The sequence below is a fragment of the Schistocerca cancellata genome, chromosome 1, assembly GCF_023864275.1.
Source record: "Schistocerca cancellata isolate TAMUIC-IGC-003103 chromosome 1, iqSchCanc2.1, whole genome shotgun sequence".
In the NCBI taxonomy this organism is placed as follows: domain Eukaryota; kingdom Metazoa; phylum Arthropoda; class Insecta; order Orthoptera; family Acrididae; genus Schistocerca; species Schistocerca cancellata.
Window position 1 is genome coordinate 842,888,962 of NC_064626.1, and position 17,682 is coordinate 842,906,643.

Consider the following 17,682-nt stretch of genomic DNA (forward strand, 5'->3'; position numbering starts at 1 on the left):
CTCAATGAGGCAGTCTACACCTCAGGGTCACCTGCTGCCACCAGGTGAGTACCTGTACGATCGACATGCATTGTGTCTGAGGCCCAACAAGATCTAGGTCCTCAGCGGATGCCAGAATCTCCACCTCATATACTCAGACACAGAGCATGTAGGTAGTGGTGGTGTGGATACCACCGCACTGCCTTGGTTCTTGGGGGTATTTTTCTTTTTAGGTTTCTCTTGCTGCTCCTTAGGTTTGTCTGGCTGGGAGGGCTTCACTGATTCAGTCTCAGGGACTGAGGAGGACCATGAAGCCCTATGACCAGCTACCTGTGGTTGCTTAGCCACTGGTAGGTGTCAGCTTTGCAACTGGTAGGAACCTGGGAAGGGAGCGACCCAAGGGATCCCTTCCAGGCAAGAGGAGCCAAAGACGACTTACGCTTCTCCAGTTGAGAAGTGAGGACTGACGTCCCCGGTGGTTGTTTGGGGGGGGGGGGGGGGGTTGTGCAGGTTGTGCACGAGCAACAGGGAAGGAAATGACCCCCTCCATCATCAAGGGAGCAGGTGGAGTCTGAGAACCAACTGTATATGGAGGAACGGAAGATGGTAGAACCATTGTCGTAGCAGCTGTGTAGTTTCACGGCATATGCACAGGATGTAGCCTCTCAAATTTTCTCTTAGCCTCAATGTAGGTCAGTTGGTCCAGGATCTTGTATTCCATTACTTTTGTTTCTTTCTGGAGAATCCCGCAGTCTGCCGAGCACAACGAATGGTGCTCTCTGCAGTTGATACAGATGGGGGGCAGGGCACAGGGAGTTCTGGGGTGTAAAGGACGTCCACAATCCTGACAGGTGACATTGGAAGTATAGCGGGGAGACATGTGGCCGAACTTCCAGCACTTAAAGCACCATATCGGGGGAGGGATATATGGTTTTACATCATAGCTGTAGACCATCACCTTGACCTTCTCGGGTAATGTGTCACCATCGAAGGCCAAGATGAAGGCACCAGTAACAATCTGATTATCCCTCGGATCCCGGTGGACGCACCACTGAGTTCGCAGCACTTATTCTCCACCACTCACTTTCCATGCAGTTCGGCTTCACGTGGCCAGCATATCTCCAACTTGTCTTCATGCAGGTGAACGTGCCTACATTGGCACGCAGCTCATTGTCAGACTGCGAAAGGAGGTCTCTGTGAAATATGATACCCTGGACTATATTCAAGCTCTTATGGGGTGTGATGGAAACAGAAATGTACCCCAGCTTGTTACACGCGAGTAATGCCTGTGACTGGGCAGAGGATGCTGTTTTGATGAAGATCGACACTGATCGCATTTTGGACAAGCCCTCCCCACCTCCCCAAACTTGTCCTCTAAATGCTCCACAAGAAACTGAAGTTTCACTGACAAGAAAGATTCCAAATCAACTCTCGTACATACAAGGCACCAGGATGATAAGTTTGCTCCCATCCTTAGCCTGGCGTTCCTCCCATGGTGGGGCCAGTGAGAGGAACGATTTGGGCTCGTATTTCTTAGCACTGAAGCTAGACCTTAACCGATTGGAGACTGCTGGTGTTTGATCACCAGCAAGAGGTGGCGTACAACACTTCGTGTTGTATCATCTGCCCTGATGCCACCCACTCCGACCAGGGACCCTCCCCATGGGCACCACCCAGCCACAGCAAAGGCCACCTGGCAGGATGGCCATTGCCGGGAGACCCGATGCCCCAGGGTGATGGACATATATTCCTTGGCATACATGGGCAGTTAATAGTGCAGGTATCAGCAGAGCGATCCCTGTGTGGTCAGGGGGTTACAACTAACAGGGTACATGCTGGCCCCACCACAATGGACTGGCAAATGAGCTAAGAAATCAATTATCATCGACAGCAAAGAGGATGGAAATCACACCCAGGAGGGCGACCTCCCCCAACAGCTGGAGAATGAGTGAAAGTGCAGATTCACGTCTGAGGACGCTGGAGGTCTTAGCACATGATAGACATTATGCACCATGTAAGGCACAGTTCCCCAATTGGCTCGCTCTTCCAGAAAATCACATGAAGGCCGAAACGTGTGAGGATGGATGAGTGGGTGAGGGAATCATGGGGGAGGTTGTGGGTGGGTGAGGGAAGCATGGGGGGAAGGGACAATTAGATGAAGTGTGTGCGAGAGGTTGCATTGGAGGGACGCACCGCATAAGCACACAGGTGAGGGAGCACATGGATGGATGCAGGACACAGTTGGTGGAGAGCATGTGTGCTGGGGGAGAGAGGTGGTGAATGGGTGAGGCACGTTTTGATGAGGACATGGGTGTGGGAGGAACAGTCGGACAGAGTACAGGTGTGAGGGAGGGCAAGCGAGGGAGAGAGAGGAGTGAAGTGGTAACAGGGTGGAGCACATGTTTATGAGGATACATCTGGGGGAGGAGGGGGTAGATGTTGAAGGCACAGTTAAGGGAGTACATGGGCAGGGTAGAGCAGGGTCAGAGAAGGGCACGGGCAGTGTGGGAGAAGGGTGGTGGAGTGGAAATGGGATTGGGTGAGGAGAGAGCAGGGGAAGGCAGGGCTAAGTGAGCGTGAGAAAAAGGGGAAAGGGGGAGGGGAGGAGTGGGGGGTGAGTGGAGGAAAGTGGAAGATTTGGGGAGTGGGGGGAGAGGGAGGAGTGAGCGGAGAGGGTGGAGTGGGGGGAGAGGGAGGAGTGGGGGAGAGGGAGGAGTGGGGGGAGAGGGAGTGGGGAAGAGTTAGGGGGAGGGGAGCAGTGTCTGTAAAGTGGGGGGGAGGGCGCAAGAGTGGGAGGGAGGGCGCAAGAGTGCGAGGCGGGGGGCAGTCAGTGCGAGGCGGGGGGGGGAGTCAGTGCGAGGCGGGGGGGAGACAGTGCGAGGCGGGGGGGAGTCAGTGCGAGGCGGGGGGGAGTCAGTGCGAGGCGGGGGGGGGAGTCAGTGCGAGGCGGGGGGGGAGTCAGTGCGAGGCGGGGGGGGAGTCAGTGCGAGGCGGGGGGGGAGTCAGTGCGAGGCGGGGGGGGGAGTCAGTGCGAGGCGGGGGGGGGTGTCAGTGCGAGGCGGGGGGGGGGGGAGTCAGTGCGAGGCGGGGGGGGAGTCAGTGCGAGGCGGGGGGGGGGGGGGGGAGTCAGTGCGAGGCGGGGGGGGAGTCAGTGCGAGGCGGGGGGGAGTCAGTGCGAGGCGGGGGGGGGGGAGTCAGTGCGAGGCGGGGGGGGAGTCAGTGCGAGGCGGGGGGGGAGTCAGTGCGAGGCGGGGGGGGAGTCAGTGCGAGGCGGGGGGGGGAGTCACTGCGAGGCGGGGGGGAGTCACTGCGAGGCGGGGGGGGAGTCAGTGCGAGGCGGGGGGGGGGAGTCAGTGCGTGGCGGGGTGGGGGGAGTCAGTGCGAGGCGGGGGGGAGTCAGTGCGAGGCGGGGGGGAGTCAGTGCGAGGCGGGGGGGAGTCAGTGCGAGGCGGGGGGGAGTCAGTGCGAGGTGGGGGGGTGGCGTCAGTGCGATGCGCGGCGGTGGCGTCAGTGCGAGGCTGGGGAGGGCGTCAGTGAGTGGCACAGGGTGCGGGGGGGTGGGAAGTGCAAAGCCCGGGGGGGGGGGGGTCTGTGCGGGACGGGGGACAGGGTCAGTGTGCAGTACAGGGGGGGGGCCGTCAGTGCGATGCAGTGGGGGGGGTGTCAGTGCGAGGCTGGGTGGGGGGGCGTCAGAGTGAGGATGGGTGGGGGGCGTCAGAACGAGGCTGGGTGGGGGGCGTCAGAACGAGGCTGGGTGGGGGCGTCAGAACGAGGCTGGGTGGGGGCGTCAGAGCGAGGCGGTGTGGGGGGCGTCAGTGCGTGGCAGGGGGGCGTCAGTGCGGGCGGGAGGGCTCGTCAGTGCGAAGCGGGGTGGGGGGGGTCGTCAGGGCGAGGCAGGGCGGGGGCGTCAGTGCGAGGCAGGAGAGGGGCAGGAGGGGGGCGTCAGTGCGAGGCAGGAGGGGGGCAGGAGGGGGTGTCAGTGCGAGGCAGGAGGGGGGCAGGAGGGGGGCGTCAGTGCGAGGCAGGAGGGGGGCAGGAGGGGGGCGTCAGTGCGAGGCAGGAGGGGGGCAGGAGGGGGGCGTCAGTGCGAGGCAGGAGGGGGGCGTCAGTGCGAGGCAGGAGGGGGGCGTCAGTGCGAGGCAGGAGGGGTGCGTCAGTGCGAGGCGGAGGGGGGCGTCAGTGCGAGGCGGGGGGGGAGTCAGTGCGAGGCGGGGGGGGGAGTCAGTGCGAGGCGGGGGGGGGAGTCAGTGCGAGGCGGGGGGGGAGTCAGTGCGAGGCGGGGGGGGAGTCAGTGCGAGGCGGGGGGGGAGTCAGTGCGAGGCGGGGGGGGGAGTCAGTGCGAGGCGGGGGGGGGAGTCAGTGCGAGGCGGGGGGGGAGTCAGTGCGAGGCGGGGGGGGAGTCAGTGCGAGGCGGGGGGGGAGTCAGTGCGAGGCGGGGGGGGAGTCAGTGCGAGGCGGGGGGGGAGTCAGTGCGAGGCGGGGGGGGGGAGTCAGTGCGAGGCGGGGGGGGAGTCAGTGCGAGGCGGGGGGGGTCAGTGCGAGGCGGGGGGGGAGTCAGTGCGAGGCGGGGGGGGAGTCAGTGCGAGGCGGGGGGGAGTCAGTGCGAGGCGGGGGGGAGTCAGTGCGAGGCGGGGGGGAGTCAGTGCGAGGCGGGGGGGGAGTCAGTGCGAGGTGGGGGGTGGCGTCAGTGCGAAGCGCGGCGGGTGGCGTCAGTGCGAGGCTGGGGAGGGCGTCAGTGAGTGGCACAGGGTGCGGGGGGGTGGGGTAAGTGCAAAGCCCGGGGGGGGGGGTCTGTGCGGGACGGGGGACAGGGTCAGTGTGCAGTACAGGGGGGGGGGGCGTCAGTGCGATGCAGTGGGGGGGGTGTCAGTGCGAGGCTGGGTGGGGGGGCGTCAGAGTGAGGATGGGTGGGGGGCGTCAGAGTGAGGATGGGTGGGGGGCGTCAGAACGAGGCTGGGTGGGGGGCGTCAGAACGAGGCTGGGTGGGGGCGTCAGAACGAGGCTGGGTGGGGGCGTCAGAGCGAGGCGGGGTGGGGGGCGTCAGTGCGTGGCAGGGGGGCGTCAGTGCGGGCGGGAGGGCTCGTCAGTGCGAAGCGGGGTGGGGGGGGTCGTCAGGGCGAGGCAGGGCGGGGGCGTCAGTGCGAGGCAGGAGAGGGGCAGGAGGGGGGCGTCAGTGCAAGGCAGGAGGGGGGCAGGAGGGGGTGTCAGTGCGAGGCAGGAGGGGGGCAGGAGGGGGGCGTCAGTGCGAGGCAGGAGGGGGGCAGGAGGGGGGCGTCAGTGCGAGGCAGGAGGGGGGGCGTCAGTGCGAGGTAGGAGGGGGGGCGTCAGTGCGAGGCAGGAGGGGGGCAGGAGGGGGGCGTCAGTGCGAGGCAGGAGGGGGGCAGGAGGGGGGCGTCAGTGCGAGGCAGGAGGGGGGCGTCAGTGCGAGGCAGGAGGGGGGCGTCAGTGCGAGGCAGGAGGGGGGCGTCAGTGCGAGGCAGGAGGGGGGCGTCAGTGCGAGGCAGGAGGGGGGCGTCAGTGCGAGGCAGGAGGGGGGCGTCAGTGCGAGGCAGGAGGGGGGCGTCAGTGCGAGGCAGGAGGGGGGCGTCAGTGCGAGGCAGGAGGGGGGCGTCAGTGCGAGGCAGGAGGGGGGCGTCAGTGCGAGGTAGGGGGGGGGCGTCAGTGCGAGGTAGGGGGGGGCCCTCAGTGGGAGGCAGGGGGGTGGCGTCGGTGTGAGGCGGGGGCCGTCAGTGGGATGAGGGGGGGCGTCAGTGGGATGAGGGGCGCGTCAGTGGGATGAGGGGCGCGTCAGTGGGATGAGGGGCGCGTCAGTGGGATGAGGGGGGGGCGTCAGTGGGATGAGGGGGGCGTCAGTGGGATGAGGGGCGCGTCAGTGGGATGAGGGGGGCGTCAGTGGGATGAGGGGGGCGTCAGTGGGATGAGGGGGGCGTCAGTGGGATGAGGGGGGCGTCAGTGGGATGAGGGGGGCGTCAGTACGAGGCAGGAGGGGGGCGTCAGTGCGAGGCAGGATGGGGGCGTCAGTGCGAGGCAGGATGGGGGCGTCAGTGCGAGGCAGGATGGGGGCGTCAGTGCGAGGCAGGATGGGGGCGTCAGTGCGAGGCAGGATGGGGGCGTCAGTGCGAGGCAGGAGGGGGGCGTCAGTGCGAGGCAGGAGGGGGGCGTCAGTGCGAGGCAGGAGGGGGGCGTCAGTGCGAGGCAGGAGGGGGGCGTCAGTGCGAGGCAGGAGGGGGGCGTCAGTGCGAGGCAGGAGGGGGGCGTCAGTGCGAGGTAGGGGGGGGCCTCAGTGCGAGGCAGGGGGTGGCGTCGGTGTGAGGCGGGGGCCGTCAGTGGGATGAGGGGGGACGTCAGTGGGATGAGGGGGGACGTCAGTGGGATGAGGGGGGGCGTCAGTGGGATGAGGGGGGCGTCAGTGGGATGAGGGGGGCGTCAGTGGGATGAGGGGGGCGTCAGTGGGATGAGGGGGGGCGTCAGTGGGATGAGGGGGGCGTCAGTGGGATGAGGGGGGCGTCAGTGGGATGAGGGGGGCGTCAGTGGGATGAGGGGGGCGTCAGTGGGATGAGGGGGGCGTCAGTGGGATGAGGGGGGCGTCAGTGGGATGAGGGGGGCGTCAGTGGGATGAGGGGGGCGTCAGTGGGATGAGGGGGCGTCAGTGGGATGAGGGGGGCGTCAGTGGGATGAGGGGGGCGTCAGTGCGGGGCGGGGGGCCCCAGTGCGAGGTGGGGGGGGCGTCACTTTGAGGCAGGGGGCGTCAGTGGGATGAGAGGGGGCTTCAGTGGGGTGAGAGGGGGTGTCAGTGGGATGAGAGGGGGCGTCAGTGGGATGTGGGGTGGTGTCTGTGCGAGGTGGGGGGCGTCAGTGGGATGTGGGGGAGGTGTCTGTGCGAGGTGGGGGGGCGTCAGTGGGATGTGGGGGAGGTGTCTGTGCGAGGCGGGGGGCGTCAGTGGTTAGGAGAGGGGATTAGTGGGAGGAGAGAGAAAGATTGGGGGGAAAGATTGTGGGGAGTAGAGGGAAAGAATTGTGGGGAGGAGAGGGAAAGAATTGTGGGGAGGAGAGGGAAAGAATTGTGGGGAGGAGAGGGAAAGATTGTGGGGAGGAGAGGGAAAGATTGTGGGGAGGAGAGGGAAAGATTGTGGGGAGGAGAGGGAAAGATTGTGGGGAGGAGAGGGAAAGATTAGGGGGAGGAGAGGGAAAGAGGGGGACAAAGAGGAGGAGAAGGGGAAGCAGAGTCGAATAATGGGAGGAAGGGTGGGAGGAGAGGGATAAGGGCAAGAAGGAGAAAGTGGGAGTATCAACAGGAGAATGGTATAGTGAGGGAGTGGGGTAGGAAGTGAGAGGGATGGAGAGGGACAACAGGGGGTGTGAGGGAAGGAAAGTAGAAATGGCTGGAAGAAAGGAGGTGGGAGAAACATGAAGCAATTTCCATTCTTATATTAATGCTTATTAGTAGATAAAATATAATGAAACTGAGAGAGACCTGTCCGCTGAGCGAACTAACCCTGCCACCATACTGTAGTTTGGGTGGGGGCAGGACACGTCCGCGCACTTCCATCATGTTGTTGCTGATGGTGAGCCCAAATTCCTGTACATAGGCATCATTGTTGAAATCAGCTCGCCTCACCAAGCTGTTTATCTCACGTTCACGGTCGGGAGCAGAACGCGCTGTAGCTTTTATCATAGTTGATGTCTGCATATCTGTCAACTTCTTGATACAACGCTGTCCAGCCACAATATTGCACACCTTGTAAAAATAAATGACACTATCAAAAGTTGCCTGGAATTCAACACATATTATATCTCATTATACATGCCATGAAAATAAAATAATATAGGAAAATACTTAATCACATATTGCCTATAATAAACTACAAATCTTAATAATGATATAAACTGTGTAAAAATGTGTCAATGTAAAATGCTAATTTGTAGTGGTGGTGTAGTAATAGTAATAGTAGTAGTAGTAGTAGTAGTAGGAGGAGGAGTAGTAGTAGTAGTAGGATCACCACCACCACCACCACCACCACCACCACCACCACAAGTAGTGGTGGTAGGAGTGGTGGTGAATAAATAAACAAAGCAGAGGAAGAGAAGATTGAGAATGGGATTCATGAAAATTTGATTTATAAAATAGGTACTGATTTAGCACTTGGTCTCAACTGACTTGGTAGCTTAATGAGTTTATGAATCTTTAGCACTAGTGTTCAGTCTCCAACCCCAGGATTATTTCTGCCTCTTATTCATTTTACCAATCGGAATAATGTTTATGTGTGATAAAATGTAAGTTGTATTGTGTTTAGAGTGCTTTAGAGCACTGTATGCACGGGACAAAGCTGAGTTCGCAGCACTTATTCTCCACCACTTACTTTCCATGCAGTTCGGCTTCACGTGGCCAGCATATCTCCAACTTGTCTTCATGCAGGTGAACATGCCCTGAGAGCAACACAAAAGGCACGTAGACCTTTCTAGCAGTTGCGAAATCTTGTTAGTTTGTTTGTGTGAGGCATCAAGCCTGCACACACTGGAACTTTGTGAAGTAAGAGCCATGCACTCACCTGTGTCATTAGGCGAGGCAATATCTGCCATCTTTTGCAACTACCATGAAGCTATACAAAGTTTATTCATGCTCTCTCGGGCACACCACAGCCCTGTGAAGACCAGTTCAATCAGAAATATGCTTGCAATGCTGAAGTCCAAGTAATATGGCTCCAACATAACTGAGTGCGTAAGTTCATTTGATGACTCAGAAAGGAAAAGCATACCACTTCCAACAGGGTCTATGCCTAGTAAATAAGTGTAGTGTTCAAACCAGCTTTCAGGTTGAGAACAACTTTATTGTTTTTAATGTTTTCCACATTAAAATGCAAGTAAATTGCAAGTATCATCAACTGGTAACATTATGTGACATACAACAGCGTTTATTCTTAATTGTTAATCACAAATCTACAAATGAGTTTCAGAGGAAGAGTTCTTTATCAAGTGCCTTCAAAGACTTCAATATACATCACATTATATAGTTTCACATACAGATAACCATTAGCATTGTGTTTCAAAACATGATAACAATCATACTTGAATTTATTTAATTTACATTTTTTCTTGGGCTTGATAACAACCTAAGAGTAGGCTTAATAGATTGCCGCCACAGAAAATTGGGACTAATCTATCAAGAGGACGAAATCTTACCATTCAATGCTATAGACAAGATTTGTTCTACTATCACTAATATGAGGTAGTGTGTGGACTGTGAAAGCAATTGCAAGGTTGTCTGAAGTGATGTCATCTGCATAAAACTTGTATAATGTGGCACAGCTATTTCAAGCACTTGTATAGTCACTAGTCAACCTTTCTGCAACTGACTTCCGAAGCTTCCCCCCTCCCAAATACGGATAAATGATGCCTGGCAGACAATTGTTTTCACCAACCAGTGCGCCACAAAAACCTTCTCAACATATTCTCAGTCTGAATATTATAAACTTTCTTGAGACAGAGATGCTTATGTCCACAAATTAGCATGGTTTTAGAAAGCATCGCTTGTGCGGAACTCACCTTGTCCTTTTCTCATATGATAAATTGCTAACTATGGATGAAGGGCAACTAGCAGATTCCAAATTTCTAGATTTCCACAAAGCATTTGATACGGTGCTCCATTTCAGGCTCTTAACAAAGGTATGGGCATACGGAATACATTAGCTGATACGCAACTGACTCTGTTATAAATCAAGCTGGGATCTCTTTACTTCTTCCCTTGTTTTGCCATCTGCCTTCTTAATTCTTTTTTTTTTTTTTTTTAATTTTGACTAATTACCATTAACATACATGAGTATAATCTGCATTTTCATAAAAGAGAAAGGTTGGCCCTCAGTCTTAAGAAATATAGTACCAGATCTAATTTTGTGCTTAGTTTTGCGTATTTACTCAATTTCCTAATTTATTTTGACTATTCCTAGTTAATATCTTTTGTTATAGAGTGAAATCAGTAATTGTTTCATGACTTAAATTCTATTGTTGACTTATAAACAAATATAAATTCTGTACTAATTATAAATATTTGGAAGAACCACCACTAGGATTCTTTAAGTATTTGTGTAAAAAGCAACTGTGTGACTGTTGGCTACATCATTTATAGTAGTCAGTGTTGAACTTCAAGCCCCCATTTTTCAGCCAGTATAACAACACAGTATGTCGACACCAAGGACTGTCAACAAAGAAATAAAGCAGGCGAACGTAACAACTCGAAAATTTCTTAGGTAATAGAACCCTGTATGTTGTCCTCGATGGCAAATGTTTATGAAACAAGGGTATCATCAGGAATGCACCAGGGAAGTGTGATAAGACTGCTGTCGTTCTCTATACACATAAATGATTTGGCAGGTGGTTGTATGCTGATGATGCTGTGGTGCACGGTAAGGTTTAAGTTGAGTGACACAAGACAACTTTAGACAAAATTTCTAGTTGATGGTGTGATGAATGGCAACTAGCTCTAACTGTGGAAAAATGTAACTTAATGCAGATGAGTAGGAAAAAAAGAAAGGAATATTTGGTTACAGTATTACTAGTGTCCTGCTTGTCCTGGGTGTTAACGTTGCAAAGCAATATGAAATGGAACAAGCACGTAAGAACTGTGGTAGGGAAGGCAAATGGTCGACTTCGGTTTATTGGGAGAATTTTAGGAAAGAGTGGTTCACCTGTAAAGGAGATCGCATATAGGACACTTGTACGACCTATTCTTGAACACTGCTCAAGTGTTTGAGATCCTTACCAGCTCATATTGAGGGAAGATATCAAAGCAATTCAGAGCCAGGCTGCTAGATTAGTTACCAGTGGGTTCGAACAAAATTTAAGTGTTTCAGAGATGCTTCGGAAAATCAAACGGGAATCCCTAGAGGGAAGACAATGTTCTTTTTGAGAACCACTATTGCGAAAAATTAAAGAAATGGCATTTGGAGCTGACTGCTGAGCGATTCTACTGCCACCAACATACACTGCCCTTAAGGACCATGAAAATAAGATTCGAGAAATTAGGGCTCATATGAAAGCATATACATAGTCTTTTTCTCTCACTCTATCTGTGAGTGGAACAGGAACGGAAATGACTATTAGTGGCACAGGGTATCCTCCACCAAACAAATGCCCAGTGGGCAGGACATTTAAATTTGGGCTTTTGCCCCCGAATTTGCACCAAGTCTTTTAAACGCCAAAAATCTGGGCGTTTATAAAAAAAAAAAAAAAGAACTTTTTAAAGTTTTTACTGCTGGTATTTGTAAAGTATCAATTAAAATAAGGGATGAATAATTCTGATATTAAAAGTTGATAATGTTTGCACTTAAAACTATGTATATCATTCATTGCCTTTATTACTATGAACGAAAAGAAAGAAGAGAGAAGCATGTTTGTTTACTTGCATTCTAACTTGATATATGAAGAAAGAGTACATGTTGCTAACAGCTGCTTATCATTTATACTGTCCTTTTTAGTAATGTAACACTCTTCATAATTAATGTCAAATCTCTGAACATTACTGAAGAATGATTATTGATAGCAAAATTATTACTGAATGTATTGCACAGCTGGCATGTGTTTCTTGACGATAAATGTATTCTTAAACGTTAAACTGTTTTCGTAGCAACATCTGAGCCCTACTATAGTTTTCTGTTCTGCTCCTTTCTTTATCTACTTTTGTACAACTGCACTGCTCTGATGATAAAATGAGGATACTAACATAAAAAAGATTTAATACCAAACAATCGATGCCAAGACACTGCACTGAATCTAGTAAAGAATAAGTTCCCTCACACTGTTCCACATGGGTGCCTAGCTCACCTATTGAACTTGTACTCAGATATTTTATACTATCAAGCAATCAAAACTTTCAAGGCAAATGCAGTAGAGGTTGTCAAAACAGAAGAAACCAGACACAATTTACAAGCAGTGTTCGATGAAATATTAGGTTTAAAAAAAATAGTTTCACTGAAGTTTTCACGACAGAGAAGATGGGGGAGCCATATTTTTCATCTTGAAATTTTGCAATTAGCTTAAGTTGTCTTATAAACCTTAGTTGTAAATGAAGAGATGTAGTCATACCTGCAGCCTGAAGAGAGTTCTGGAAACCCAATTCTTTATTTGATTACAACTTTAAGAGTTAAATGAGCCTCATGTTCTCAAAATAACCAAAAACTTAACCAAAAACTTCAATAAGTTGTAGAAGTTCTCATTGCGAAACTAATGTCCTCTCCACAGCAATCTGCAGAAGAAAACTCAATCTTATCTAAATTCCAAGCTAGGAAGGAATTCATTGTGTCTTCTATCCATCTTGCGGCTAATCTACTTGATCCAGCAGCACAAGGTAGTAATCTGAAGCCTATCGAGAACCTTGATGCAATAAGATTTGTTTGTGGCACAGCACACTGGACGAAATGTTATTCAAGTTAGAGAGAACTTGGCTGATTATAGGGAGAAACAAGGAATTTGATCCAGATAATTTGTATGGGAAGGAGTGGGTCTCACTCTAAGGAAGATAATTGTTGTGTGCATCCCGAAGTGTCCAAGCAAAGACAAAATGGAAAGGAATCCAGTATTCAGGGAGGAATCAGATTCAGGAGAGTCTGAGTCCGAGTCGGAACTCTATAACTCTTCAACTTCTGAAGATCATGAAACTGACAACAATTTTTTAATCTTTTTGAAGTTTTGTAATATAACTAAAAATACTATATACAGGCCAGTTACTTAATATAAACTGCTCTATACCTCAAAAATTCCTTTTAACTGGAGTATTGTTCTTTTTTTTTTCTTTCTTTCTTTCTTTCTCATGTACTACTCCAAGAATTGACCTCATTAAAGGTCGATTATCAATTAATACTTAAAATGCATACATGCCTGAGCATTTCTGAATTGTGGGCATCTGCCCAAGCATCTATCCTGCGGATTTAATATGACTAAGTTGGGAGGATGAAAAGAAGAGTCAAAGCTAACCCAGGCTAAGTCTATGGATGGCTGGGATTGTGTATGGTAACTTATCATAATACAAAGATAATGCCTGGTGTTTGTATACTGAGGCTGCAGAATGCAATCTGGAAAATGACAATCAGCTCTTCAGTCTCTCAGATACCGCCATCACTACAGTGAGATGGCAAAGATTGTCCCATTGGTAAGACAGTGTGTATATCAATGATCCCTGCACAGCTGGAGGCATCATCACAGACATCCTGCATAAATGCAAATTCATGCTGTGCCGCAGCAGTTAAATGCAAGATGTGGTAGAAGACAATAGTAAACTCGGAACAATGATTCAGTCTTGTGCCCAGAGCTACAATCCCTCTCTCTCTCTCTCTCTCTCTCAAACACACACACACACACACACACCAATGCAGTTTCAAAGCATTCCAGTATCAATGTGTGAGAAACCACATTTACAAAGGTCTAACACAGTCCTAATTAGTAAAATGTTAATGTCCATGAGAGAATGATTTCCAAGCACTGTTTAAGACTGGCTGAGAATGGTACAGAATCATCAATGTTCCTTGAAATTTCATGCAACTAGTAAAGTGTTTTTCCCTTACCCTGTCTATTGTATACGCTGGAAAGCTGAATAAGTGCCATTATTGTTAGAAGATTATGAAAGTAGCTTGAGTGCTGTCAAGAACCAAAAGTATAGGTTTGCTTTTATTTGGGTGGTGAAAAATAAGCTTCTACATAATAAATAGTTTCTTGTTTAACTGTGTGTTTGAAGAGTTTATCAATATAAATGAGCAACAGATTGAGTTACCTTAGAAACTCTAGTATGCTTTACAAACACACACATAAGAGGTCAAAACAGCCCTCTTTGCTCCACAAGCATGATATTCCATTTTAGTTCTAATTACTTACTCTATGTATTTTAAAGACTTTCAAAGTGTATCATATCATTTCCATCTTCTTTATGGCATCAGACCTCTCCAAACAAAGAATTTACCTTCTGACAACATAACAACAAGAAGCAGAAAAAAAGTTGGGTGAAGAGATGGTGTAAACAAAAAACAACACTTTCAAACACATCACCAACTAGAAGAAAAAAGTTTGTTGCATACATCAGCGTGTTTAATAAAGGATTGAGATCTGTCTTTACATGAAACATTCTAGCACGTGCTTTCTAAAATACGATTTCTTTATAACTGCAGATTATTTTTAGCTGGATAGCTATTTTCTTTATATCTAAATAAAAGTACTAGGGGTAAGCAATAATTTCTTAACATTTATGGGTCACCAGCACTCCCAAGGTGTGGCTCAGCGGTTACCTCATTCCACCTGCTGGTGTCAACCGCATACTGAACAGACTATCACTTAAAGCACTTTCTTGTCGAATACAGTTATATGCAAACGACAACACCCAATAATAAATCAACAAACGTAAAGGAATTACACTATAAATAAACAGAACACAAAGCTGGGAAAATTACAAAAGATAAATAGAAGAGCACAAACAGGCAAGCAAATGCAACAACATTCATAACCAAAATTTATTAAAATTTATTAATGCATGTGAGATCCCAGTAGTATGCCATTGTCAATCAGAAAATTTCAACAAATTCCAAACAACACACAATGCACCTCACCAAGTCGTCCTTGTGCCCTACATGTACTCATATCGACAGTGAAGAACACAGATTTATATGTATTAACATGACAGCAACATGGACCACGACCACAATCAAAACAATGCTGGCAAGAGTCAAGAGAACTGCATCTTACCGTATTTACTCAAATCTAAGCCGCACTTTTTTTCCGGTTTTTGTAATCGAAAAAACCGCCTGCGGCTTAGAATCGAGTGCAAAGCAAGCGGAAGTTCTGAAAAATGTTGGTGGGTGCCACCATAACTTATTTCTGCCGTCGAATATATGTAGCGCTACACAGGCATACTTTGTAGGCACAAAGATAAATATTGGCACCAAAACCTCTGTGTCAGTAAATAAAAAAAAAAAAAAGGGTGGAAGACGAGCTTTTTTTCTCCGCCCCAAGTTTTGACCACTGCATTTTCATACATTATCCAACGAAGTAAATACAAATTCTGTATTGTTCATCTTCGAATGTAGCAGTATTTCAGTGTACTACGAAAACCCGACTGGCAAGACTGTTTGGGATCTTTGTCAATATGGCCAACTCTACATTCTGGATTTTTTCCTATCTGTGAGAAGAGATGGTTGCTTATAGGAACTTTTATAAATTGTGAATCACATGCAGTATTCTCGTCACCATAAGAATAATATGAATATAAACATTTTGCCATGTATTGTTTTGTGTTTGCTGCTATCTCATTTAAATCCTGTCTGCCTAATAAACCACAAAACTAAAGTGAGACAACAGCAAACGCGGAAGAATATACATATCATGTCATGTTTATATTCGTATTATTCTTATGCTTAACAGTGATACAGTCAGAAATGAAGCACGGCAATTGACTAGATTTTTAAATCTAAGATGACTAATTTCTGTGCAGAATGTAATGTACTAAAGAGACGCCCGCAAAGATTTTCAAACGGAAAACGGGAATTTGATTAGGAAATGAGACACTTAAAGTAGTAAAGTAGTTTTGCTATCTGGAAAGCAAAATAACTGATGATGGTCGAAGTAGAGAGGATATAAAATGTTGACTGGCAATGGCAAGGAAAGCGTTTCTGAAGAAGAGAAATTTGTTAACATCGAGTATTGATTTAAGTGTCAGGAAGTCGTTTCTGAAAGTATTTGTATGAAGTGTAGCCATGTATGGAAGTGAAACATGGACGATAAATAGTTTAGACTAGAAGAGAATAGCAGCTTTCGAAATGTGGTGCTACAGAAGAATGCTGAAGATTAGATGGGTCGATCACATAACTAATGAGGAGGTATTGAATAGAATTGGGGAGGAGAGGAGTTTGTGGCCCAACTTGATTAGAAGAAGGGATCGGTTAGTTGGTAGGACATGTTCTGAGGCATCAAGGGATCACCAATTTAGTACTAGAGGGGAGTGTGGAGGGTAAAAATCGTAGAGGTAGACCAAGAGATGAATACACCAAGCAGATTCAGAAATATGTAGGGTGCAGCAGGAACTGGGAGATGAAGAAACTTGCACAGGATAGAATAGCATGGAGAGCTGCATCAAACCGGTCTCTGTACCGAAGACCACAACAACAAAAACAACAACAACAATATGTAATAGGATTTCAACAATAATGCCCTGCTCCTTTTGTCCAAGCTCATGTTGACACATCAACAAATGCACTGCAACTGGTCACATGTGTGAGACCATGAATCATGATGACTGATCACGGCACCTGATAGCCGTAGTTGGAACTGGACAGTAGCACTGTGCTGCATGGAAATCATGCACACCATACTCTGGACATCAATGCTACAAAGTTTGGTACTCGTAAGGAAGTTAGTTTCCATGTTATAATGTGTTAAATAGGGAAAGTTTAATTATAACCACACAGTATTTCATTGAAACAATATCGCTAGCCGTCGAAGCCTCTTCCAATGATGGTCAATGGCATTATTTTTCCACATGTTGGACATAAGTGGGGTAAATGCGTTTATCCTTTTTAATTCGTATAAAGACGATAATCTGTTGAGCCACTTTAATTTTTTAAAGAAGCTTGCAAACTCATTGGCAACATCAAAGATAAAAAGCGGGTCAACAACTGCCACATACTTTGTGAATTTCGTGCAACCATTCACCACATTTTGTGTGTAGCAGAACCACGAATAAAAGTCACTGCAGAAAGACTGGGAAAACGCACAACATGTTCCATCTGTGATCCAAAAAAGAAGAAAAAGATGCTTTATATTAGTCATTGTTGCAAGAAGCCAATCTAACTTGATATCTCTACAAAAATTTTCAGCAAATGTAAAGAAAATTTCTGAGAAGGGACCTAAAAACCTGAAAAGTACTGACATAATTTTAATTTTTTGAATGTTTTATGGAAGGTTTTTACTGTTAAAACAATAAAAATACAGCAAACAGTAAAATTTAGAGTGCAAGGAATTTGAGTTTTCATAGCATTAACACCATCGTGCAGTATTATTTTCATTTTGTGGAGTTTTTGGTTTAAATGCACTTTTTTTTGTAAAAATAAACTTTAAAATTTATTTGGGTATATTTTTTGTGTGATATTAATGTAAAATTTCATATAAAAAACTACACTGTTTCAATTAAATTACTGAATGCAATTTTCATGGCTATTTAAATACAGCAGTCTGTCAGACTGCACCTGGGTCAGTGTAGCAAAACAAAATGACCTGGTAGACTAAGCGTTAGAGTTGAACAAAGAGTTACTATAAAGACACTTACCTCCAGTGGCAAGTATGTATGTTTATGCTCCTGTCCGACCTGTAGACAAGGCAGGTGGGGGTACCTTAGCTTCATTTTATATTTATCAAGAAAATATTTAGCTACAGTACACTCAACTGTCTGACCATTCTCTAGCTGCAGTGGAAACCTATGCAAAATGGAAAAACATTGAAGTTATAAAATTTGAACTAGCAAACACATGATTCACAATTTTTAATATGTGGTGGACTTAGCTACAGTTCCTGCTACATGTTACAATGTTAACTTAGGAAAACAAATGAAAGAAAGGCCTCCGATGATTCGTGTACATCAATAGCAATTCATTTCTGTGCCATAAAAACTTAACAGAAGATTACGCAGCTGGGTCCCTGCCCATATGTGATACTGCTAATTGTAACAACATGGAA

General features: G+C 48.7%; 1 protein-coding gene across 2 annotated transcripts in view; it reads right to left on the minus strand.

Moving 5' to 3' along the window:
* Window positions 1–17,682, minus strand: part of LOC126188913 (protein argonaute-2) — a 216,883-nt gene that overhangs the window by 84,199 nt on the left and 115,002 nt on the right. Inside the window, exons 8-9 of one of the 2 annotated variants that reach the window (XM_049930625.1) lie at window positions 17,276–17,423; window positions 7,475–7,717 (exon numbers count right to left, since the gene is read on the minus strand). In XM_049930625.1, the coding sequence (XP_049786582.1) occupies window positions 7,475–7,717; window positions 17,276–17,423 (391 nt within the window). Of the gene's footprint in view, window positions 1–7,453; window positions 7,718–17,275; window positions 17,424–17,682 lie in introns of both variants that reach the window. The other variant, XM_049930633.1, reaches the window with a different exon arrangement.